Source organism: Amblyomma mixtum, chromosome 5, assembly GCF_055824585.1.
Source record: "Amblyomma mixtum isolate Tamu chromosome 5, ASM5582458v1, whole genome shotgun sequence".
NCBI classification, from domain to species: Eukaryota; Metazoa; Arthropoda; class Arachnida; order Ixodida; family Ixodidae; genus Amblyomma; species Amblyomma mixtum.
In genome coordinates, this window is record NC_143016.1 from 96226102 (window position 1) to 96253100 (window position 26999).

The 26999-nt window shown below is 48.0% G+C and overlaps 1 protein-coding gene across 2 annotated transcripts in view; it reads right to left on the reverse strand.

Annotated features, from left to right (window-relative positions):
- Positions 1-26999, reverse strand: part of LOC149343094 (basigin-like) — a 278232-nt gene that overhangs the window by 30990 nt on the left and 220243 nt on the right. For both annotated transcript variants that reach the window (XM_089545612.1, XM_089545611.1), the window contains exon 3: positions 18970-19199. In XM_089545612.1, the coding sequence (XP_089401738.1) occupies positions 18970-19199 (230 nt within the window). The remainder of the gene's footprint in view (positions 1-18969; positions 19200-26999) is intronic.

The window sequence follows — 26999 nt, forward strand, 5'->3', positions numbered from 1 at the left end:
CGAACACAGACATGGCGCTGGTTAAGCATCCCCTGTCGCGCTGTTCGATACAGGATGCTTAACCAACTAGCCTGAACACAGACATGCGCGCTGGTTAAGCATCCTGTATCGCGCTGTTCAGTACAGGATGTTTAGCCAACTAGACCGCCTGAACGTTCTAAACGCTTAACAACTTATACCCGTATCGTGGACACGCTAAAGCGGCCAGAAAAGCATAAAGTCCATTTTCAGGGCTCATGCAAATCAGATAATGGGTTGGCTCCTACAAGCTTTTAAGCGTCCTGTCCGCCGAGCTTAGCCGTCAGGAAGCTCTCCCTTAAGGAAGCTTTCCAGTACGTAAGCAGGCACCCTTCAGCGGCTTCGTGCGACAGAGACAAGCGTAACTGCTCTTCCGATGCAAACAAATGGCGGCGTCTAGGTGACAGGGGCACCGGGTCTTGAGACCAGGGAAGCCACGAGAGCGCGGGGAGCCCAAGTGACGGACACGTGCCGTACGGCGCCTGGCGTCGGCAGAAGAGGGAGAGGGGGAGGCGGCAGAGGAAAGGTCCTCTTAATTAACCCAAGCGGCCAAATTGACTCGCCGGGTGATCAGCGGGTTCGAACGCGCGGACCATTAAGCCTGTCTTCCACTGCTGCTCCGTGGCTCTGACCGAGGAACCCCTCTCCCCTCTTCGCGAAGCGTCCCCCTTTCCGACTGGTCGTCCCCAGGCGCAGCCTAGTTCCCTCTTTTTCCAGGGAACAGAAGCTCCAAACCATTAGCCGACGAAGTGGCGTAGCGGTAGCAAGGTATTAATGAGGGGGCACAACGGGAGGAATTAAGAACACCCTTTTTTAGTTTGTTTCTTTAATGTCACGGTAGCTAAACCGGGTTTATATTAGAAGCCCTTAGTTAGAAGAAATTGTGACTGAATAAGAATACACACGGCTGGAAATTCTTCTAAATCAATGCGCGAAGCTAATATACAGGGCTTATTTTAATACTTTGCCCATCAATCTGTCACCTTACCAATGCGTAAGTGTAATTTACTGCAGAATACATATAGTCGAATACAACTCAAGAACGAAGCGCCTTTTCTTTGTCAAAGCACCCCCCCCCCCCCCTTTTCCAGCCAATGGCGTGGGCCCATTCTCAGGAGCCTGCTATGGTGACAATTCAGGCAGTGGCAGATGAATGTAAATAGTCCCCTCCATTGTCACGCCGCTCCTCGAATTTTCACGCTAGCAGGTTCATGAGAATCGGCTGACGCCATTGGCTGGAAGTGGGTTCTTTGCGGGTGTTGAGGACGAGGTTCGGGGTCGCGGCTCGACGGATCCACGGTCAGCACGACGCCTGTTCCCACCTCCAGGCCAAGGACAGGAATGCCGCTGAGCGACGGAGTTAGAAGGTGGCGAAAGAAGACTTGAATTTATTTACATATTTACAACAGTCAGGAACAGAAAATGTGTCTGTGACTACATATTTACAAGAGTCCGGAACAGGAAGTGTGTCTGCTGCGACCGCATTCGTCGCCGAGTTTTATACGATCCTTCTTCCCTAGGATGATGACGTCAACTCCAGGCTAGGAGTGGCCGGAAACTTTCACTTGCGCGCACACACTTCCACCCCCGCACTTGTGGACACGTCACGCGTTGAGCCGGGGAGACAAGGATGCCTTCGAGGTAAAGTTGATTCCGGGATGTAAGGTTCTCGGACGCGCCGAAGGTTCCCCTGGACCGCCGACACCTGTCCGTCAGAAGACATTAGTCACGAAGGGTCGGAATGCGAGACCGTCAAAAGGGCGAAAGTGGGCCTTTGTCCTTTCGGGATGTTCTTGAAGGTTGCGGAAGACCCCCGCCAGCCCGCTGCGATGCTCGATACGCAGAAGAGCCACCAAAGACGACGGCCCTTGACATCCGCCATAGTCGCTTGTGTCCTCTTGTTCCTGTGGGGTCCCGCACTGAGACACAGCAACGTACATTGCCCTTGCCTCTAAGGTCCATTCGGCACGCCTTGAGGCAAACACGTCGTTGGGTAGACAGGGGTTTCTCGGAACCATCCAGGAGAAACGTGGGTGCTGACTTCTTGCTAACGCCGATCTTAACACGGGAAAAAGCCGCTTCACTCTAGAGTTATATCCGACTATAGTTAAAATTTCGGCATATATTTGGGACAGACAAATTTCCATGTGGGGTTCGCGGCAGCACCGCGGTATACGAACACAGTAGCTTCCGCGAACAAGGCGAATGCTCTACCACAAGAACCGGTTGCAAAGGTTCGCCATCTTATTTCCCGCGCAAGAAGTGAGTCGATGGAGTAAGGTATAACTAACGCCGCGGTAAATGTCTTCGGACATCGACCTGGTGGGGTCTTTTTAAAGCGTTTCTCCCCAAAAGTTCATGTAAACGGTGGTCAGCGTCGTGGAGACGGGGGAGGTAACCCTTACGCGTATTCGAAGACTGGCACGCTCCTGTTGCTGCCTGCGAGTCGGATGCTCCGGCACAAAGCCATATCTTTGTAAACAGATGCCCAATACATGTATCTATAGTCAGTACTTACTTTAAGCAATAAATTTTAAAAAACGGAGGAAGTGCACAAATATAGGCCAATAAACAGCCTCTCTCAATTCGAACAAGCGATGAGCTTCCTAACATGCACCGTATATACAGTCGAGCCCACTTATAACAGCCGCAGATATAACGAACGCTCGCTTAGTACGAACGAGGGCGGTGCTACCGTCAAAATATATATTGGGGCAATGGCACAGTGTCTCACATAGAACGAACTGTTGTGGCCTCAACACTCGGTTAGAGCGAACGCGAAGCTGTCGGGCCCCCGTAGTTGACCGAGCCGGCGGTGTTTGGCGCGGTTTCGCTCGACTGCGAACCCGCGGCAGGCGAATTTCGCGCACTCTGTGTTCCCCTGACACGACGCGAACACAGAGCGCACGAAACGTCCCCCGGCGCTCATTTGCGGGTAAAATAAAGTAAAGATGGAGATGTTGAAAGCGGCATGGATTGAACTCACCGCGGAGTGCATAGCAAATTGCTTCCGCAAGGCGGGTTTTATGGGCCCAGGCACCGAGGACGCCATAGATCACCCACCGGAAGGCCGGTCGCACCGAGGACTTGTGGCAACGCGTTGTTGAGACGCAGCTGGCCGGACCTGAAGTTGCTTGGGACGATTTCGTTTCTGCTGATGACGACGCCGACATTGCGGAGCCATGCACTGACGAAGCTATTGTGCGTGAAGTGCGAGCCCTTCCTGACTGCCCAGAGACCGACGAGGACGATGACGAGGATGCTGCTCTACCGCCGGTTGCTGTGAACGCTTCAACCGCGGTCGGTTACATCGCGTCGCTTAAGGAACTCGTGTGCAGCAGAGGCCTTGGCGATAAACATATTACCGCGCTGGAAAAATTAGAAACGGCAGTGATGCGATCAGCTTTGAAGAAGCAGACATGCATCACAGACTTTTTTCAAAAATAAAGTTAACTTTCGTCTCGCTTGCTCTTTTTGCCTGTATTATAGGTGGTCCACTTACTACGAACTTTGGGTACAACGAACAAATGCCGCGTGACGATCAAGTTCGTTATAAGTGGGCTCAACTGTAGACGGCACAGGTAGAGACAAATTCCCCACTAGTCGTCAAGTTGAGTCGTCGTGTCGTGCTTCCGATGCGGAAATATCTAGGACGACGAATCCACGTCAGCACGCGTCCTGTCAGACGCGATCTTGGAAGGCGCAGGGCAGAGAACCCTAATTGAGAGTGTGCGTTCAATATACGGCTCACCAATTTTTTAGTGACAGCACTGGAACATCGACCAGGACATAGAGTTTCTTACTATTACCTAGAGGGAAAGCTGGCAACCCGTCTATGGGAGTTTGTATGGAGACCCCTCGAGACCACTTCAGCCACCATGGGCGCTCAAAGCATCATGGGGCGGTGAGCTACCGACTGCAGAACTTCAACTTTTGGCCAAAAAATAATGCAAAAATAAACGCTATTCGATAATCAAGAATGTCCTACCATTCAATATCCTGTCTGTAAATTGCAACAAACGAGCAGAAAAGCATGTAAATGCAAAGTTTGCCCAAAATAAGAGATGACTAGCTCTCCTATTGGCCAAGTAATGAACAGTACAAAAACTAATATTTCGTAATTAACAGGCGCACTTTTAAAAGTAAATATGTTGTCAAAAAAATGTTGTCGCTTAAACACTTTAAGAGGTTTTTAATGGCATTTCAGAAAAGTGAAACCTTTTATTGACATCGTGTGCTGTTGCGTTTTTATTACTATGGCTTTTGCACATGCGTTCGCGCGAAAGTCGTCTGCGCACACACGAACAACGTTTTCGGAATGAAACGTCTTAGTGCTTGGTTTGTTCGTGCGGTGTCGCCAGGAAATTCGCCCGGCCGGCGAACAGCGCCAACAGGGTCCACGAACGCTGTTTGTTTGTTGTTCCGGTTCCCGGAAGCTGTCATACCGAGGGAACATCCCAGCAACCTGTCTCGTTTCACTGCTGTTCGTGCAGTGTGACAAGAAGTTGTGGGACGAGTTGGTTGGGCGACTTGTTGACGGCTCGTTTGCGAACATGTTTGGTTCATGTCGTTGTTGTGTTCCCGCAGTGTGACTCGTTCCACTCCGCGTTCCCGAAAAACTACGACTGTCCCGCAACAAGTAGCTCACCGCCCCATGATGCTTTGAGCGTCCATGGTGGCTGAAGTGCAGCGCCGCCAGCTTTCCCTCTAGGTAATAGTAAGAAACTCTATGGACCAGGAGGTCGTTCAGCGTCCCATCGCGAGCAGACGAACAGCGGGGGGGCTCTGTCACGTCAGCGGAACAGCCGAGCAGACGACGCTGCGAACTGCCAAGCTGTCTGTGCGCATGCGCCTAATATCTACCGATTCGCCACTGCAGTCCTGCGCGTGGGTCAGGTGACATTGCTCCCGCAACACTGCTAAAAAATTGGAGAACGTACAGTTGCTGATAGCGGAATTCAGTTGCTGCCGGCACTTCCCATTACCACAACAAGGAAATGCTCAAGTTAGCGACTTCCTGTTTCACAAGTCGTTCTATCAGTACTGTGCCAATACTTTTTGAGGGAAGCCGTCGCAGATTTCGAAATACCGCCTGCTCAAATATGGCGAAACCGGTTTAGACTCCGCGCTACAGCGAGGGTGGTGAACCTATTTTTTTTTTGTCTTTATACATTGTCTCTATTTCAAAGTGTACGTACAAAACAAGAATAATAAATAGACAAGAAAAAAGTGAGGCTCTTAGCCCCGGACGTCGAGGTAATGCGCAAAAGAAAAAAAAACATTATGAATTGGATCTCGCCTTGAGGGTTTTTAGAAGGAAGCAATAGTTCACGGTGATTCAATGGAGGGAGATATACGACTTCGCTCTTTTTTTCGAGCGCGGATCCACACTGTCCATTAAGCACTATTTGCTTAGCCTTGTTCCTTTTAGGATCCTTTACATGTCCTCTGTAAAGAATTCAAATAACACCACCGCAGAAGGGAAACCGCAAAAGGGTGCGTAAAGGCAACGGGGAGTGATAAATAGGTAAAAACAGGGCAAGTCGAGTGAAAAACGAGATTCCCAGCGTACCCCGGCTACCCTTCTCATGACGGGAACGCACATTTTGCCCTTAGAGCGTAAACGACCTTTATCAAGTAAAGGGTAAAACCGTAGCCGCATACGAGGCGAATAAGGGCAGTAATAATGAAAGAAAAAAAGAAGGTACGCGGCTTTCGGAGAAAATTTTAAATTCCCCGAGAAGCGAGCCTACCGCGGCAAATCCAAAGCGCGGAGAATTCCAGATCGCCTTTTAACGAGCGCGACTGCGATTCGGGGAAAGGGCCGTGGGCCGACCTCCCGTAAGACGACGGGGAGGCTGAGAAGGCTTGTGGGGACGGAGGCAAACAAAAAAAGAGATAACAGGAAAATGAGAATTCAACCGAAACGCATACTTCTCTTGTGCACATATATATGCAACGCTAAAGCCTTGCCCATTGAGGCTGCGCGGGCGAGGACTGTAGCGATTCGAGCAATTGCGCGTGAAACATTTGTTCTCTCAATCCTCCTGTATAATTTCACTTTATTTTCTCTGGATGTTTACGTTCTATTGTGTTTTGTTTTATGTGTGTTGAGATGGGCGCATCCGTGGTGTGTTGGACCCGTTTGTGCCTGCCTGCAGGCGTGCGTGCGTGCGTGCGTGCGGGCGTGCGTGCGTGCGTGCGTGCGGGCGGGCGTGCGGGCGTGCGTGCAGGCGAGCGGACGGGCGGGCGTGCGGACGGGCGGGCGGGCGGGCGGGCGTGCGTGTATGTGTGTGTGTCTGGGGTGCCGGGTGTTCTATCGGAATGAAACGAGTAACCAATGAAACGCAGAGCAGAAAATGGCTCTCTAGCTCTTAGCATAGCGGAGATTTGACAGAGCAGACGTATAACAGTTTACCGGACGCCTCCTGTGCATGCGCAGTTGCATGGGTGGGGCCAGGCGAAGTCACTGCGAAGTGCGTAGCCTGCGGCCGGTAAATCGGCATATATCTAGGCTAGTACGTCTCCGTCAAAGGCAAAGTATAGAACAAGCTAGCTGCTGTAAACATTACCGCAAGAAAACGCAAAAATGTGGTATTTTAAGGCCTAAATAACACGATGGCGGGGTTACCGCATGAGAGGTAGCGCTTCATGCAACATCCCTACGTACAGCCACGCCATACCATACGGACAATGGCACTGCGCCTGTCCTCTTTTAGCCTTTCGATTCACCAAGCTGAATTTGTAACACGACAGCGTATTTCGGTGTGCACAGCCGTGCACAGCCTAGTAAACTGGGCACCCACAGCACCGCGCTTGTAGACGACCGCGTCGATAGCGACTCCACACAGCCGGCGAAGCAAGTGCGAGCGCGGAAACATCTGCACTCCTGTAGAACAGGAATACATTAGTCCATAGCTCACAGCGTGCTGAATGAAAATGGATGGCCGTTCGAATCACGTTTTCTACTTGCATGTCGCAGAGATTCGCTAAGACCATTAAGGAAACCTATTAAACAATATGATAACGAGTAAAGACTGCGCAAGAAAAATTACTTAGATCCCATCGACGATCAGGTTACCTGGGTCGCGAGGGAACACATCTGTTCGAGGCAGGAGCAGTGCTCCCCTTGGTGCAGCTGGCAGGGAAAGGAGGCGGGGAAAGGGCTAGAAAATTTCCATTTCTCTTTCGCAGAGCACGCGACAACGATCTCATCACTCTTCCGTTGTCTACGTGCAGGTATACACAAGCAAGCGCTTCTACAGCCGCAGCAAATTACTCCAGCATAAGTATAGAAACATAGATGCTTTGCTCTCAGAAGAGCAAAATGCGAGCGGAAATCTTCTGGTCGCCTTGTAATTAGGAAAGAACCCTAATTGCAACCCTGCTCGATGCTTTGGATAACAGTTGAGTACCTCTGATTTCTTTTCCGTCTTCTCGTTTGTGAACTTATTCATTATGTTTAATACTATAGCCAAATCTACCGCAGCATCAACTAAGCCTGTGAAAAAGTGTCAAACTGCGTTTTTTTTGTGAGTCCTCGTTTGCTGAAGTAGATGCACACCCAACAACCTGACGTCGTACTGCACGAATCTAGGCAGTGGTTTCTTGTCCGTGCAGTTAAGTGGCTCAGTTTTCATTTCCAGTGCTCCAAATCTCAAGCATGGCGACAGCTCTAATCCTCCCGTAGCGGAGTTTAGGAGGTTAACATATAGTACAACAGCCCCACCACGTGATCTAACAGTGAACCCTGTCATAGGTGGATTTTCCACGCTACCAGAAATTGCCATCTGACTCTCGCCATTAACAGCACGCATCACGCTTCAGTTGTCTTCAAAGCATAAAAAAATGTTTTCTTAATTCCTCCTTAAACTGATTCCTGGTTTTTTGCACATCGCGAAAATTATGCTCTCATCCATTCACTAGTACTTGTCATTTTTGTTTGTTTTTTTCGCTAACCAGTGTCCTGGTTTTCGAGAGTGTACTTAAGTGGCTTCTTTCGTGGGCGCAGCCATTCGATCGGATCGCATCCAATTAAATTTCGAGGCCCCGTAACAGCGCGGAAATCTATCACCGCGCTGAAGCCCACGAGAGAGAAATCGTTCGCTTGCTGGCCAACGCGATTCGCTTTCAACGATGTACTACACTAAAAGTTTTGAAACCGCTGCGCGCTCTCATCGGAGCGGGAATCCGTGCTCGGCACTTGACGACGAGACCTGAAGAGCCTTAATGGCCTCTTCTACTGACGAGGGGAGCGTTTGGTCGGCGCGTGGCAGGTTAGCTTGTTAGGCGAAACAGCCGCGGGCAGGGACCGAGAGATTTGTGGGCGCGCAGCGGAGGCCGAGAGCTCCAACCAAGCAAACTGTCTCAAGGTACGCCAGAGCGCAAAGCGGCGTACGAACCAAGAGGTTCCGGGAAAGCTGATAGGTGATAGGTAATCGGCCCAATATTGGGCCGATTACCTATTGGAAATATACTGGAATATATTGCCAATATTGGAAATATATTGGCGAAGGCCGGTTCTGTAAAGGACCACAGTGAAACCATGTCCATTTGCAATATCAGACCGACTGCCTGTGGTGCTTGGGGTAGGTTCAGTGTTGAGGCACATCAAGTCCAGCTTTCTTGGACATCACTTTTAGTTGAAAGGCAGCTGCGGAGTATTTTAAGAAACTGTTATGAACGCATTGATGGGATTGGTCTCATTCTTCCAATGCGTAGCAAGATCTTGCTTTTAAAGTCTGTCCTGCGCTCGTACCGAGCTGTTAAGGCCGCCATAGGAAACCAAGGAGAGGGGGTGGGGGGGCGTTTTAACAGAAAATAGCAGAAAACTACAAGCATCCTGAGGACGGATCTGCGGAAATATTGATTGTAGTGGTTCAATATGCAAAAAAAAAAGCAACTCCCCATTTAAAATGTGGATTTCTGGGCATGGGGATATAGGTCGGCACACTCACTTATGAGTGCCCTCATTTCGCCTCACTCACAGTCACGTCTGTGAGTCTGAGTGACTGGACGTGTGTGTCACTGTGTATGTGTTTGTGAGTGGACATGAGTGTGAGTGCCAGTGAGTGGATGGAAGTGAATGTGAATGTGAGTGAGCCACCTCTCATGGGGCCTAGGCATGGGTAAACGTAAGATTCAAGTTTAAAGCCCCTGCTCAACCCTAGCCATGTATTCAAGCTCCAAGTGTTGCATTTACAGACCTACATTAAATTGTTATCAGGCCGTTGTTGGTGATCGTGCAGCGAACCTAAATGGAGAATGCGCGGCATGAGCTTTATTACAAAGGGAATAGAATGATAGGGCTGACGATTTGGTTTTCATGGCACGAGGAAAGCTCCGCAAAAGATCGGCATGGCCCATGTGTTGTTCTTGTTTTTATCTTCACAAGGTGAGGCAAAATATCCGTTTTTCCAAGCACTTGGACGCAGTGTCAAATTGCAACGGGTCAAGGGAGAGCCTGCAACCATTGAAAACCGGGCTGCTATCTTGCGTCACTAGCGATCGAACCGGCCATATGAGCTACTCAAACCATAAGGTAGGCCATCTTTGCAGTAATAATGAAAGCGAATGATAATAAACAATGCCGTGCCGTTGAAACATGCGAATTCATTGCCTTTATGGACCAAGCCGCAGAAAACATCATCTTCCGTTCCCATCTTCCATGCGACCACAGTTTAGGTTTTGTGTAGAGATCAGTACTGCTCTCCATCCGTGGGCGATTAAATACTTGCGCCCCAAATTTTAATTTGAAAGCCACTTATACCGAGCGTCATCAGTTAAAATACAGCTAATTGCAAAATAAAGACAAATTGTGTAAAATTTGGAAAATGCACATTTCTACATGCGGAGTCATTATTTTTATTTGTCTTTAGGTTCCGTGCTTCGCCACCAGAAGGCTCAAATGGCGGCAACAAAAATTTATACTATCCGAATTGCGGACAGTGGAAAAACGTTGACCCCGGCAAGTTCTTGGTCGCGACCTCAATCAGGTTCGATTAAGAAACAGCACCTTTGCGGCATTTAGCGCAGATGGCACAATAGGCCAGTTAACAGTAACAGCAACGCTGTGGATGGGGAAAGTACGTAATTAATCGGTCTGCGCAATACTGTAGGAATCAGCACTTACTTGTTACCATTCACTTTGTGGTCGCACGCATGCTATGTCACTGTTATTTCTGACTCTAACCTAATCACGGTTATATGCGGTCTTGTTTCGTAACCGAACTACGCTTGTCATTCTTGAAATTTTGTCGTCTAACCTACGGTAAAAAAGAAAGCTGGTAATGACGCAAGAAACGCGCACACGGAAGGCACACAAAAGACAGGACTGACGCCAACTTGCAACTTGACGTTGCAAGTTGGCGTCAGTCTTGTCTTTTGTGTGCCTTCCGTGTCCTGGTTTCTGGCGCCATTACCAATTTTTTCTTTCAACATGATCCAACTCGCCCAATCTAGAGTTTTACTTAACCTGCGGTGCAAAAGCATACAAAGATTCAGGTGTGTCGAAATAGTGGCCACTTTGAATGTAGTTTCCTAAGATCCGTACAGTGCCGGTGCATCTAACCAATGCGATAATGTCATGGACGCAAGCGTAGGCACCCGTCCATGCCCGCGTTTCAGGTCCTAGCTACAATGTTCCAGCGATGTGAGCAGAATTGTGTTAAGCCGCCCCTTATTCTTGAAAGAGAAAGGTAAGATTTTCGGCCCAATTTCAGCCAATCACAAACACTTAATCGGCACTACCGCCGTCAGAAGAGAAACTTGAAATAGACGACTCTCACTAGGGATCAATGACCTGCTCTGTTCTTTTCCGTTTTCTGCCGTAACCAAGGGCGGAAGTGACGAGCTAGAGCCTTTTCGATGATAGGTGCAACCTGATAAATGTGAGAAAAAGTGCTGCTGTCAAGCAAGGACGCCGGAACAAGACAGAGCGCCTGCCTGCAAACGCACGAACGGGCACGCACGCATAGACGCTTCACACGCACACACACACGCTCGCACAGGCACACGCTGCACCAAATGAGCGAAGCGCCGCCTCGCTTGACGGCTCGCAGAACAGGACTCCGACTCTTTTCGCACCCAACGCATGCCGACGCAGAGATGAGCCCATGATCCCACCCGCGATGTGCACCCCAGCGTCGCTTCCCTGCCAGTCGTGGCGGCTGACGTGACTGTTGTCGCCGAGGAATAGAGAGAGAAAAAACAACAAAGGAACAGAAAAGAGAAGGCAAACAGCAGCAGCGATATCTTACATCTCGTGTATAGTGGGGAGTTCTCGCTTTGTTGCAGCTACGAGGCGGGTGAGAGGAGGATAACATAGAGAAAGTAATAAAGACAGGGACGCGAACAGAGAATGAAAGAAAAGCGGGTGAGGAAAAGGGGAGAGTACGAAGAGAGGAGATAAGCGCTCATTTCCCACGCAAGTGGTCCGTCCACCCCAGCGCGCTTTCTTTCATCTAACCCCGGGCGTCGACGCGGGGCGGCGGAGATCGCTCAACATGTGCGTCCCATGTGTCGGTCGTCGACCGGCGGCCCGAAACTACCCTGCTCTTCTTCGCAGGGTGCGCTTCCTAATTGCTTGCTTCCTTTTTCTTTTCTTTTTCTACATCGCTTCCCGCGGAGACAGGGTACGCGCGATTAAATACCTGCGTTCTTACGCGAGACATTATGCTTTCTCTCTTCGGTATGTGCATGCCAGGGCTCTGCGAAGCAGCGTATTTTTTTTATTATTGCTCTGTTTCAGGGACGACTGTTTTCGGCTGAGTGGAGAAGAAATGAGGCGCGCCAAGTGCGCACAGAAGTTCCTGTGAGCGGGAAGTTGCGCGGCGGGGGAAATACGCATGGTCGAGGTGTCCCGGAGGCAGTCACCGGAAAACTATAAACTTCAGAACTACTCACGTTGCCAGCGCAGTGGTGGTAGTGTCTGCGTTACTCCACGCGTGTGAGATCGGAGAGCGCAAGCGAAGAGGCAGTAAGTCTCTGGGAGCGCTCTCCGAGCGGAAGCATGTTTGAGTGAGCAGGCAACTGACGGCGTACTTCGGCATCTCGTACGGTTTTCACGTCCTTTGCTGGTCGTACGAACTGAGAACTAAAATGCAAAATTGAAGCTTGCGTACTGCGAGGCTGCAAGTATTGTTCACTTTTGGCATTGGACCCGTTTCACTGCACCGGTAGTCATGGTTAGGTGGATTCACGTTTTTCCGATGTGGCGCCCTCTGGGGGTGGAGTTATAAAACGCAGAAAGCTGGTTGAAAACAGATGCACGTGGGTGCCGCAGGAGCGACCTACTTCCACAAGGCGCGCCCACATTCGCATGCGAAGTGGCAGGTTTGTGCTTTCAATTGTGCCGGGCTGCTGCTTGCCTCTGTTGCTAACATGAACTGCACGTGTACAGTACAAGCCGGTGGTTTCTTTTCAACCAGTGGAGTTCGGGAGAGCGCACAGAAAGAGGTTCAGACATGCACAGAGGTGCCTTGTGAAAAAGGAGAATGTTTGGGTGGAAAACGAAAGCTGACCTTCAGTTCGAAATGGCTGCTTCAGACACTGAAAGTTTAACGAATCTGCCAACTGCTCTGAATTTCCATAGTATGTTTGCAGCGAATCGGTAGCACGGGGATTTTTTACCACTGCATCGGTGACGACAGACGCGGAGAGTTCTGTATCTAGTTTATGCAGTGAAGTTACGACAATGATTGATTTTATGGCGCGTGCATAATATATTGTGTGCCAGCCGACAGCACTTTAAAACATCAAAGTAGAGCCACCATGGCACCGTTAAGGTTTATTTGCGCTGCATTCTCACACTTCCCTGCATTCTCAACTTTATGGCGTACAATAGGCGTCACTACGGCCTCTAGCACGGCTGTGAAAGGGCTCTGATAAATGTCATTTTATGTGCAAAGGCCACAGATCCCAGTTCGCCAATGAACAAAGGAGTGATTTTCACTTTCGTTTCAGCACAACTCTATGACACGACAAAAACAGAGGCAGGAATTCCTGAACGATGCGCAAACATACCTTGAAAGCGACGTTTGAATGTACTGATAGCTCCATACGCAAGTGGGCGAAATTAACAACGGCAGAGTTTACTTCCTGCTTGAGAAAATGGTGAAAAGAACAAGACAGGTGCAGAGACGACACGAAGGTTCAATTCGGTGCAACATTCAGAAACGCTCTAGCTAGTCATACAAACTTGAACGGGACTAGATATGGTACCAGTCTGCTCCAAAAATTTTGCTATCTTCCAGTAGCTGTGAGATGCCGTTGAAAAAACGCGCTCCCGTTAAAGTACATTACCTGTACATGTCGAGATTTCTTGGAAAAAAAATGAATATTGGAATATTATAAGGTACTGGTATGCAGATATTGAACGTAATAATCCACTATTCCTATGCGCAGCAAAATCATTCTTTAAAGGCTTTTTTCCGTTGCTCGCATAGAGTAGTTATTACTGGTATAGAAAACCAATGGGGAACGTTTTGGACGATAGCAAAAGCCTTAATAGCAAAAAAATACAAGCCCGCCGAGAGGAGATCAGTGGATATATTGATTGTTGTAGTGAATGTTTACAACATACGAAAAAATTGCGCTCATAAACACTTTCCCATTGAAAGCTGTTTTTGTCCATAAGTGTTGGGTATGATTCATTAATGGTTACAGTCGTTGCTATCAAATGGTTTTGTTATTGGCTGCCTGCCTGCGTGATCGACTGCCTGAGTTATATTGGCCTTGAATCGAGATGACGGTCAGGCGATAGGGCAAGAGAGCCCAGCCTGTCTCTCTATAATGACGCAGGCATCCACCTTGCGAAAAAATGCGCGAATTGTTCACATGAATTAATGTTCATAATACTGAAAGGAAAAAAATTCCTGTCAAAGATTAGACCGCCTTTGCATGTTTCCTAGGTAAGGAAAACGTTCGCTACCGTGTTTTTTTTTTATTTCACTGCCAAATTCAAATCACATTAAATATTTATTTGAGACTATTTAGCACATTGCAATGGGTACACAGGCGGTACCCCAAAACTCGTGCAAGAGTTGTGGGCGGAGTTCGTGTTGTTAATAATCTCCTAAAAGCAATCAAGCGAAAGCAAAAAAAAAAAAAACTATAGCTTAAGAATATTCGGAAGCCGCAATAGCGTTATACTTTCAACAAAATGTGCTAGTTGAGTATTGTTGAAAACCCATCGTAGTTATTTATGCTTGTAATGTGTTGCTGTAGTATGCCTAATTCTTAATGGCAGCATATGTAAATGGATAAGGGCCATAATTACAATTCTAATGCGCAGGGCTTGTAGAGCAGCAGCCGATTAGCGAGTAAAGTAGTCCTACACTGCAGAAATTTTACTTCAGGGCCTATTACGACGTTCTTCGGTACATTAAACATTAAATTGGTAACGCAATACTGGATGCTGTCATCAGCGTGTCGGAGAAGAAAATTGCCTTTTTTATGGGCTTTTTTCTTAGTTTCAATCGCCTTCGTAATAGAACCACCGTTTTTCTTTTTTTTTTTTTCAATGGTTACAAGGTTTCATACTGCCTGGTGCTCGGCTTTCCTTTCAGGGTTAATTGCTTGGGATTTGGATGTGGACCAATTTTTATGAAGTGTGTTCGGGGTTCAAGAATCCGATGAAGTCAAGCTTTACACTAAAATGAAAGGGTCTACGTATAAATCTATTGACTGTTTCATTGAATGAAACGGCAGGTAGCTCAGTGCCACTCCTATAGTTGTAATCTCCGTCGTCCTCGTCTTCTTTCCGCAGCTTGAAATCGCATTGAAATGTTTCCGTTACGAACCCAGCAACTTTTCTACGACGACGGAGGCCGAGAGGCGCCTATTTGCACCGCGTCCAACAGCGCGCGAGTCTACAGTGTTATTAAGGCGAAAGCCTTTAATGCCTCATCGTTGTCGACAGAAGGTTGTCAGCAGAAGGTTGTTAGCAGAGGTGTCACGCTTTTCTAGACAGACCAGAAAAAAATCTTTGTGCACGACGGGATTCGAACCACCATCATTCCGTTCCGCAGTAGAACGTGCTAATGGCTATGCTACTTCCTGTAAACGCATATGTAGTTCTCCTTGTCTAGGACGCTGGAGAGTGTTTGCAGAAAGGCGTCGAATCAGACGGATGCCTCCCATATGCCCTCCACTGTCTCCAGCATTTTATTCACGAACAATTGTGTACTTAATTAACATCTTAACCACAATCAGTGACACAAGCAGCAACACCACGCTGAAGGATTTCCCCTCACCGCACTTTAGGTCAACAAAGTGTCCCCCTGAATTTTTGACAGCCGATGAGGTCCAATCGATCAAACTCACCGCACTTATGTGTTCGTCATATCCGAACCTTGTAAGGGGCCCATTAAAAAGGGCCGCTCTGCTGCAAAACAACGTTCAAGATCCCCCAATTTTGAAACAAAGTACGGACCACGTGTGTATTTGCTGGTTGAAGCCACGTGGCGTCCGAATCGATATTGATTGCTATCTGTCCTGATTGTACCGGTGTGCCTGATACCGCATCCGTGCAAAACAGAAACGATCGGCCGCAGGAACTAAAAACAGAAAAAAGAGCAGAGACTGGTAGTTTCGCAACGGTCTTCACGCGTATTTCCACCATGGCTCCGACCAAGGTAAGCTAGTTGACCGCGCAAAGGTCATTTTCCGAGCAAAAGGAAGAACGGCACGTGCCATTAGGGTTAACGGCGCGGTAACGAGCCCCGCACAGGTACCCAGATCAGTCGATAAGTGCGCCCAGTGGAAGCGATTAAGCTATTTCGGCAGTGCAGACCATCTAAAGCGGCCATGACAAACGCACGCAAGCACACACGCATGCCATGACAAACGCATAGGCATCTTATTTATCCTAAGATTAAAGAAAGCCATTTCGCAGGACCTCGTCTTCTGGAAGGGCAGTTAGAAGAGCTCCATTTCAAACGAAGGGTGCCTCTATGAAAGGCTCAGAGGGTTCCAGAAAAAAATAAAAGAGAAAAAAAATGGGCAGCAACGAAGCATGCGGAGGAAGACAAAGAGTCGACACGTGTAGGGCACTCGAAAGAGGGCCCATGCGCTTAACGTGGGGCTCACTACTACAGCTGCGCATGCTCAGTTTCAAGAAGATAGTTTCTAATTAGTTTCGAGCTCACGGCTCGCTCAATATCCTGCGCGACAGGCGGACGTATATGGCCCTCTTTAAATTAATGACACCAGCAAGTGCCCGTTAGAGGCGAAGGCTATGCGCAGCTCTAAAACTTAAATGGAGGCCACGTGCCGACGAATACGCTGCAGCTCTAACTGCTGTTGAAAAACGATGGCCTGGAACAGTGCGGGTTATTAAATGCAGGCAAAACACGTCAGCCGAAAAAAAAAATCAAATATTACGATCCAAACGCCAAGTACACTAGCGGACAGAGATTTACGGTGTCAATGTGCAAACCACAAGTCACTCAAAAAGCCGAGGCGGCTGGAGAAAAGAAGTTGACCCGAAGCTAAGTTTCATCGCCACTCACATCTCTACGTTTATTTTATTTCTGCGGACCTCTCAGCCGTTTCCTGCAGCGCCTGAAAATAAGGTACAGTTCCACGACAGGCACGTGTAACCACTGTAGAGCTGTGAATATGGTCGATCACCTGATCACAATGCGGCCTTATCGAACTAAACTGCATGCGGAAGCCAACCTCGCACGAATTCCCCAAAATTTAATTGTGCATAGACGCTGCACAACAGGTGTTGCTGTTTAGGCTTAAATGTTTACACGAAGGACTATATTGTGCAGACCACTCTGAAGTATTAAAAATACAAAAAAAAATCCTTCATCCTTTGGCAGGATGTCCGCTCCTGGCCTGCACCTTAAATCTCTTATCACACATGCTGGCGGTGGTGCATTTATGACGAATTTTCCTTGACGTCGGCCTAGGTAGTGTGTTGCTGAAAGCTAGGTTATCAGTGCAGCTAGCGTTACCACGTTTTTTTTTTTCGCTTATCAACTGAAGACAGGACACGAAGTGTGCCTGGGCGAGATTCTGGGAGAGCTGACCTACAAACTGTGGTAAACGTCCAACGGAAACCTTGCATGCTTAAATAAGTCCATCGGGCCTCAGCCTATTGTTTATATCCGATAGTTACGGATCGCCGGAATTCGTAGTGCCACACTGCGTTAAACCTAACGCGCAAATACGGTTATAGGGCCTGGCTCTGCTTACTTTCATAAACAGTGGCGTGCTCCACAAGACAGGCTTCATTAAAGAGGCGCTCGAATAATATTCATCTTTTTATGTTCTGGTCAAGTATAACATGCGAAAAATAATTTTATGGCCGCCGCCACGTACAGGACTGAGTAATATAGTGAACCTGTTCACTGCTCCCTCACTTTTCTCTTTTTTTTCTTTTTTTTCCTATATTATTTCTTGTTTTCTTCCTTCTTTTCTTTCTGTCATTCTTACTTGTTTTCTTTTTTCCTTGTTTTTTTTCCTTCCTGCTTTTTGCCTTCTTTCTCTCTTGCTTCCTTCTTTTCCTTCTTTTTTCTATGTTTTACTATCAATATTTCTTTCAGGTTGTAGTTATTTCTTCTTTATTTCCTTTCTTCCCACTTTCTGTCGTTCCCTCCATTTTTCTTCTCTTTCTCTCCGGTGTCGTACCTTTCTCCGTGTCCAATTTATGCACCCCCATGATATCCCTTCAGCGTCACTTAGCTCGATCGACCACCTATCGCACGTCTGTTTCTGTCCTTTTGACGTGTTTACCATTCTGATACAGTCGCAATGCGGCAGCTATGGGCAGATATCAACGTAAGGACTTATAACGTGCAGCTATGAGAAAACGTTAACTGTCCTGCATGCGAACCTTTTGTTCCTCCTGTTCAGGAGTAATAGCGCAATGACTGTACAGATAAAATGATAAGCAAAATTAAAATCCTGCGCTTTGTTTTCTCAAAACTTCGTGCGGTTAACTATTTCGAACCAACAAAGTAACTTTAGGCAAAACGGTTTGTTCCTTCTCTCACACCCCATGAACATATCATAATCGCGGGACAGGATGCCTATAGAACCTTCCAGAGCCACTGAAATTCTGATGATAGAAAGCAAATCTAGGAAAAGAATTTAATAGCAAGGCAAACCTCGAGGCGTAGCATAATTTGTACACAGCCCGTATTATGTTCATGCGAAGTTCTCAGAAAGAGAGAAAGGGAATATATATATATATATATATATATATATATATATATATATATATATATATATATATATATATATATATATATATATATATATATATATATATATATATATATATATGCCTCTGGAGTTTTGCTGTCGGATAGTAATATCGCCACATAAAGGAGACAAGTTACACAACCAAATAAAAGTGCTATTTCACACAGCTTCCACCCTCGCCGTTCGACGACGTGCTACGTCCGCCGCTTAAGAACGTGGGTGGCGCTAGTGAACACTCCCAAGGTTAGGTTATTTGTGAACATAAATACCCCCGAAAGCATTCCGTCGCCGTAGCTCAGTGGTAGAGCACCGCACGCGTAATTCGGAGGTCGTGGGTTCGGATCCCACCGGTGGCATGTGGTTGTTCTTTCTTCTTCTTTTCTAATCAATTAGCTTTAAGCGATAACATATTCAGTAATATTATAAATTGATCAACACCACAAAATAAATAAATCAATTAAGAAATCCCCTGTGGCCCTTGGTTTCTGTGGCTGTTGGCTTCTCTCATATTTATAACGAGCCCCTCATTCCCCTTTCCTTGTCTGCTTATTTCTTCTGCAAGTTAGTTATCTGGCTCCTAAACATGTCATAAAGATGACGGGAAGGAAGTGTTCCCGCCCAAGGAACACGTTTTCTAAAAGAAAAGCATGCCCTGCGCTTAATGTGACCGGTGCCTATCCCGGCATCAGAGGGAAATGACGCAAGAAGGAAACGGAGTGTGCGAGTGCGGCTCACCATTCGGTCCGAGGCAGAGTCCACGACGCAGTGCAGGTACATGGTCTGGCCCAGCTGCGTGGTGACGTTTCGGACGTTGGGGCTCCGGAGGAGGTGTTCGTACTCCATGGGGCTCAGACCACGCGCCATGCTGCCACCCGGAAGGAGAAGAAGCCGTCCGGGACCCCGCACGCCCGGCGAGGCAGCTGACTGCGTGGAGGGACCCTTCCGACCTCCGGTGCCACCCCCATCTGCTGGCAGGAACACAGAGAAAGAACAGGGCAAAGCCAACGTTAGTTGACCACCGCGTGCTCTCGCTGGACGAAAAATAAGGGCACGACATTAGTTTTTTTTTTCTATTATTAAATTAGCCTTCTCTTCGTACACGTTTGTAACAGGAATGCATTTAACGCCTACGTTAGCGCTTCTGCGAGCCCGTCTCAGGAGGTCGTTATGTGGAAAAGGAAGACGGAAACAGAGGAGGCCTAGATGAGCTTAGCGTTGCGAAGAGGAGGCGGAGGAAGTCATGAGCAAAATAAAGAGGTCTGCACTCTTCCAGAAGAATCATTCAATGAATCAATCGATTGATCGATCGATCAGTCATTCAATCAATCAATCAATCAATCACTCCAGCAGCCTCCGTCAAATCTAAGACTTGACTCCACACTTTTGTTATAATTTTCTTTTCTACTGCGATTTCCTACATTTATACTGCGCTATTAGGTCAGATTTGATACAAGAACTAAGAGGCAGCGCTGCATATAAATCAATATCGGTGTTGCTCAATGATAACAAAAGCAATAAAAGAACAAATAAAATACCAATAAAGGGTCCAAGTGAATAATCGAACAGCGGGAGGACCCCTTGTTTTTTGTACGTGATTGCTGAGCAGGAACAACAAAGGGGGCTTGATGCTCGTATAACGTATGCATTGCAGCAGTGGGCGAAACTGACATTGCATTATTTTACACGGACACCGCCAGAGGGTAGAGTAACCCTTCTCCTGTCTTCCTTGTCGTTTTTTTTTGTTTTTTTTTTTGCATCCCGTCCTCCACTTTCTAACCGTGTATCCTTTTTCCCCTTCGCAGGATGCGACTGTTGGGGCGACGGGGTGAAGCATGCTTCACAGGCGCAGGCCGTGCCAGCGGGATCCCGAACGTGAACGCTCTGTGCACGAGATGCCCGCGCAAGAAACAACGAAGAGACGAAAACACAAGAAAGAAAAACAAAAAGGCGTAGGAAACAGGCACTGCGCGGCCCAACCTGAATTTCACGCCCGTCCGCTTTCCGTCCGTCGGCGAAGAATCTATTTTGCCGAGAATTCATTTCCCCTCTGCCGTCGAGCGAAACCAAAGGCACCGGCGGCAGAAAAAAGAAACTAAATAAATAGGAAGAAGAGGAAGCGAGCGAAGGGCTGAGGAAAGAAGAAACGCCTCCCGTCGCGCGGATTCAAAACAGAGCCGAGGAACGCTGCGCGAATGCAGAAAGGGAACGCTCCTCTGGGGGCATGTAAAACGAGGCACGAAAGAAGGACGAACCGTAAAGAAGAAAGAAAGCCAACTGGAATGAAACGAACAAAGCAGGAAGTAGAGCGCTGCAGCGGAGGCGGCGGCATTCCTCTCGAACGGATTCGGAGAAGAATGCGACGGGAATAAGAAACTCGGTGACGAGACCGGAAGGAAGGAGAACAGAAAGACATTAAACCTGGCGCGGCAGCAGCCAACGGCCCCAGTCGGAGCGGAACATTCGCAAGGTGTTTCATTCCAAAGGAAATAGCCGACTTCGTAGGGACGACTGACGTAGCTCGCGTAAGGAAGCGACGCAACGCCGAGTGGTTTTTGGACTGCACGGGTCTAAACCAGATAGACTTCTTCCTACACAGACACATACAGAGAGAGAGAGAGATGAAGAGAAAAAAAGAACGAGCATGCGAAGTTAACTCTGTGGTTAAAATCTAAGCACAAGTGTTGGGATTCTACCGTCTCGTTCCGCCGTACGTCATGGACAAGCACGACGAGATTGTAGCTTGACAAATGAAAACGCGAGAACGGGTCGATCGTGGTGTATCGGATTGAAATAAATCAGTGGTTTCGCTAGTTCCAGCAGCGGTCTTTGAACGCAGTAACTGCAATCCAACCGCATTTTTAACTTTCACCGGGCGAAGTTCCGCTATCTTTGTGCTCTCGTGCTCGTTTGCGGAATGTAGATTACCTGCATGTGTCGCAAGCGTGCGACAAGATGCGTAATCAATTTTTTACCACAACTGCCGCCAACCCAGACAGTACGTCCACCAACGCAGCACAAGTAAAAAAAAACGCAGACGTCATTTTCTATTTTACATTCATGATCCCTAAATGTCCCCACACAACTTCTCGCGCAGTGGTGCAGCGATCAAACTCAAATGCATGTTTGGGAAAATCGGCACTCGTTTAGCTCTGCTTAAACCTGGAGGATTGCGAAAGCAACGAGGAGAGAGAGAGAGGCGATGGAGAGCGCGCGGCAGCGGCCTCGGAACGCCAGCTATGCGCCGCTACTGCGCATGCGCAACTGGCGAGCGCGGCGGCGGCACCTCTGAGTCACCCGCGCAGCGACGGCGGCGGCGCGCCAGCTGTGCGCCGTGTGACGTCACTGCTCCTCGCGCATGCGCAGTATGGCCTTTCGTCAGCTCCGCGAAATGGCTCGGCGACTCGCGTAGTGTTGCTTTCGCAAGAAAAAATCAGCGCGAAAGAAGAACGGGACGGAAGCAAGGGAATACGGACAAACGCTGTTTCTTCCAAACATACATCCTCTGCAACTTGCCCGGTTCAGCATCCTTGTGCAAGTTTAGACGCCTTGCGATGGCAGGTGCTGTCATCGGTGGAGCTGTGAGATACAGGTTGCTCTTGTCGAGCAGCCTCTCACGATCACTCATTAATTTAACCGCCACCTGCCATAGTGAGCAGTCTGCTCATAACCTGGCGGGCAGGTTGCGATGACGCCACAACAACAAGTGACCTAGAATGACGTCATAAGGTCACGTGACTAGCCCATTTTTCTCCCATGGTGGGTTAACGAGGCCGAGCAGAATCTTCTGCCCTAGGTCTTCTGCCCTGGGCCACCCTACCCCGGCTGATTTTTCGCTAACAACTCCTACCACGACGGCGAATTTTCCGCAGGACGGGAATTGTAACGCTTTCGCGTTGATATACACGGTTCGTTAAGATCCGACCTTCAAACAGAGGTGCGTGCCAATAAATAAGTTCATGATTCTCGTTGAATACAGTAAAAAAGCACACAGTCTTCTATTCCGTCTCATGGGTTAGAAGTGAAAACTGGGCGCCAGCGGATGAAAAGCTGAATTCTCAACGCAGTCCGAAGCGCTAAAACAGTTGATAATGGCTTATAATTATCGATGGTACACGTTGGGCTAGCATTATTTAAAAGCGGGCCATGTGGACTTGGAAGCGAACGCCTTTAAAGGAACACTGAAAACTCCATTCAATTTCGTTCTTTTTTGGTACACGTTGGTGTTTGTCCGGCAGCAAAACACGCATTTATTGCTAAAAAAAATGTATTTAAAAATTTTCGATCCACTTCATTCAAATGATGACGTCAACAGTGAAGAGGACACCGTGATCACCACAAGATGATGAACGGCAATGTAGCCCAGCCTGAGGGATTTGAGGAAAAAAAAAACCTATCACAGCGTCATTGCAGTTTGCAAGCAAAAGCCCCTGATGATGTCGGTACCTCTATTTGATTTTTTGGTCGGTTCAAGCTTATAAAAGCTCCGTATTTAGTGCAAGCGTTTCTTTACAATGTTATAATCTATACATGCAGGCGAACTTCCATTTGTCCTTAGTGTCCCTTTAATAATGCGCCCTCTCAAGGCACGACTGCGGTGGGCACTCTGGTTTCGTTATATAGGGTTTAACGTCCAAAAGCGACTCAGGCTATGAGGGACGCCGTAGTGGAGGGCTCCGGAAAATTTCGACCTCCAGGGCTTCTTTAGCGTGCACGGAAGTCGCACTCTACACGGGTTTCTAGCACTTCGCCTCCGTCGAATTGTGACCCCCGCGGCCGGGATCCAACTCGCGTCTCTCGGGTCAGTAGCCGAGCACCATAACCACTGAGCCACCGCGGCGGCTGCGGAACAACCCGAAATAACATGAAATTTCATGAAGCTCTTTTTTCCCGCTTTGGTCTCGGACAATAAAAAAAAAGTGATAAAACAACTCAGCTGGGAAACTGCAACGTTTGCCGAAACTGCGGCTCTGCTCGCTCGTCACACCACCGCTGTGTCTAAAAGGCTTCCGCTATAACGCCACGTCTAGAATTTGTACCGCAAAGAAATGCCGCGAGTACGCTTCCAATTTTCGAACCTCCCCACTGGACCGAGCTACAGTAACCCCTTGATTCAGCACCCAGGATGCCGGTTGAAGAGTGCGATTTAAAAATAAAGTAAAGATAACCACTGAGCTCTCGCTTTGAGATCTAATGCAAGGCCTTAGTAGAACACGGTGGAAGAATTTACTTGAATTCTTTTACGCGTCCTACCACAGACTTCGTGCCTCTTTGAGGCCAGATTCTACGGGGGCCGTAAACTTAAACAGGCCAAAAAAAAAAAAACGCACCGATTTCGCTAGTGTTTCCTTAGTTGCAAAAGCAGGATCTGCACAGCAGGCAGAAAGATTGTCACAAAAGGGACGAGAATGGGGAGAGAACAGAGAGAGAGAGAAAAGAAGGAAAAGGATGCCTGCCCCGTTTATCCGCGAGAAATTACGCGACCCAATTCAGAGTAGGAATTCGCAACCCGTGCGCTCTGTTTTCGAGCGCTGCAGTGTGCCCCGTAAGTGCGCGGAGATGCTGTTCGCCAGTGAGTAAGCCCTAACGCTAAAGAAAGTTTCCTCTGCGAGGGTCTGAAAGAGGCGAGATTGTGCCTGCTCCTCATGTTCGCTTTAGGTTCGGCAGGCTTGGAGAATGTGCTGCAGTGGTACGCGAAAAATCTGCGGAAGAATACAACTCTTCGCTGAGATTTTCACCCCATCCGAATTTTGGGTTATACCTCTACGTTTTTCGCGGCCAGTGGAGTGTCTGGTCTAGTAAAAAATTTTTGTTTATACTGCGTTATTCTTGTGCTTATACTTGTATTGCTTAGTACTAACACGCATTTTTTGTTTATACTAGGTTATTCTTGCGTTTATACTTGTATTACGTTGTACTGAGACGCAATGTATATTGAAAAAAAGGGATGCTTTTGTGCAAATGCGAAATTTTACAGCACTCTGATGCAAGAGCAATAATCAACAGCGGCGTTTTCTTGCGGAATTTGTTTAGCATCAAGTAGTTAAAAAAATACGGAAGCAGAAAAAGCAGCATTTTTTATGCAAACTAGCCCTTTTCAGTAAAGCTACGTTTTTCCTTTCATCACATCCGTCCCCGCTCTAGATGCCACACAGACGCCGCGAATACGACAGGCTTCCGGCTCATTTTTTTTTTTCATTCAGGTGCGAAGTTCTCCGCCTATAATGATATCTCGCGCAATCCATTAGTTCACGCAGATTTAATTAATATTTGTACAAAGCTTAATTCTAACAAGAAAAGCACACGTGAGGGTTAGATTGTATTCTGTTGTTTCCCTTTGGAAGGAAGTGTATTGAGCGAATTTTTGGCTCCGGTTGGATGGCGTTTAAGTTAACTTTTATCTTCTTTGTAAATATTTTTCCTGGCGACAATTCAATATTCATTTGCCAAGTTATGCTGTACATGGGACGCATTTTGTCGTGATTCGTTTTATATATAGGACGATCCTCCTTAGTTTTTCTGCAATTTTTAAAGATAGGCTTTTTGAGTTAGAAGAGCGCTTTTTTCGGCACAGCATCGTCAGTGGTGTAGTGCATCAGAACTGATAACTAGCAGGCTCGTTAACTAATACTCAATAGTTAACTTTTAAGCATATTATTGTTCGGCTGTTTATATATTGAGCGGCACATAGCCAACCGTAGCAATATCCATGCAAGTTCTTAAAATTTTGAAAACTAATTCCAGCATTTCGAGCCACGGCGGCGTGGGTAGTCGATAGAATTCCGATTACCCTCGCCTCGATGGCTAAAAAAACTTTGACCATTTATTGCGCCATTCGAAAACAGCTGCTCTGAAGAGGGAACTGCGACGTGCAACAAATCGCTTCACTCCACGGCGTAGGTTCCACGTGACATTCTCTGTCCCACTCGCGCTGGAGCTGCGAAGTAGCAGTGAGCTCCGCAGCGCCTAACAATAATAGTCAAAAGTTGATAGTCAATTTTAGTTATGGCCAGCGTTCTAGTCATCATGTCTTGTATTCTGATGCACTGCACCACCGATAATGCTACGCCGAATAAAGCGCTCGCTCTAAACTCAAAAAGCCTGCTTTTTAAAATTTCTTGTAGTCTTAGATAAAGTAAAACACCCTGTTTATGCTGTATCAGAAGATACGTCTAGGCATTTTTTTTTTTAAGAATAAGAACAGCGGGCTCGATCTGGGGCATAGTGCTCCTTCCCGGCCGCACTGCGATTATTGAAACACGTGTGGGGAAGAAAGAAAGAAGGAACCAGAGCAGAGAAAACGGGAGAAGAAGAAAGGAAAAGGGGGCAAAAGGGGAACGGAGGTAGTCTGCTGCGCTATTAGTAAGGCGAAATCCCAGAGCCGGCAATTGCGGAGCCGCCGCGATTACGAGGACGGCCATTAGACGGGACCACAAACGACGTCCATCAACGGCATGCGGACTCGGGAGGGCCGGTGTTGAGCAGTGCGAGTCGGGTGCCGGCAGAAGGAGCAGCGGCCGCTAGCCTTTCGGGCTCTCTTCCGCCCGGTCGTGCGCTAGAGGCTGCGTAGAGGTATGTAGTACGTGCCGCCGGAGCAGACGCAATGGCCGTAGACGAATACCAGCTAGGCGGGTCGCAAAGAGAAGGGATGTAGACTCAGCAAGAGGCGGCGGCTGCGGTGGCCGGGACGCAATCCAGACGGCCGCAGTGGAGTGAGTGGCGCTGGCCACTTGCAGGCTCAGGGTTGCTAGCTCGGCGGGAGTGCTTCAGTAGGAGTGGGTCAGCGAACCAAAATGGACGGAGACCTGGTCCGAAAAGGGTGGCGGGCTGTCGTAGCGTAGCAACATCGTGAGTGAAACGCAGCCTATAATAAACGTGAAGAGCCACAGGTGTACGGCTCCGTAGTTGTTTTGGAAAAACAAAAACAAATAAACACTTCAAGTAGTTTCAACCTTCCTCAAGCAGGGATAGTCGACAAAGGTAGGCGCCTGCATTGCTTACACGCAGACTGAATCCATCGCTTTACATTTCACCAAACGTTTCTTTCTATCAGTTCTTGTCGGCAGAGACGTACCGTGCCAAGGGTCCGTTAACTCGCTACAAGGAAGAGGAGCCTTTATTGCTCCACACAGTAGCCACAGAAAAGCATACATCGATGATCCCAAGTGCACATGGAGTTTTCCTCGTCTTCACACCTTCCTTCGTTAGCGGCGAGTGCAGGAGTTTGTTCGTCATGTTGCTTACGTTCGCGTATCGATACCGTCGCTTACAAAACAAGGACCGCTCCCCCCTGCCCCACCTTTATCCCCATGTCTGAGTGGGAAATGGTCTGGAAGAGCGCGTACATCGGAAGCATGTGCATCAAAAAAAAAAATATGAGACCGATGTAGTGGGAATATGGCTGCCAGAGGAATAGCCGGTATGCCAGCAAACGCAGACGGCGAAGCAAACTGCAATGGCCGGTCGACACCGGAGTAGGCGCCATAAACGCCACGATAATAAACGTACAGCCATTGCCGCTAAAACTACCATTACTAGCATTGCTAGTCCATGACCCGTTAACCTTCATTCCAATGCCCTGTACTTTACTTTTACTACTATGGCGAATTCACTTCGTGCAGACGAATGCTTATCATTGCTATCATGCGGAGAAACGACCACTTCCGCTCGCATGCTTTGTTAGCATCCCATCAAGCTTAATCTGGCAAAGCAGATAGGAAACAAACAAAAGGCGTGCAGGGCTATCGGATTCTCTCGAGGACATGATC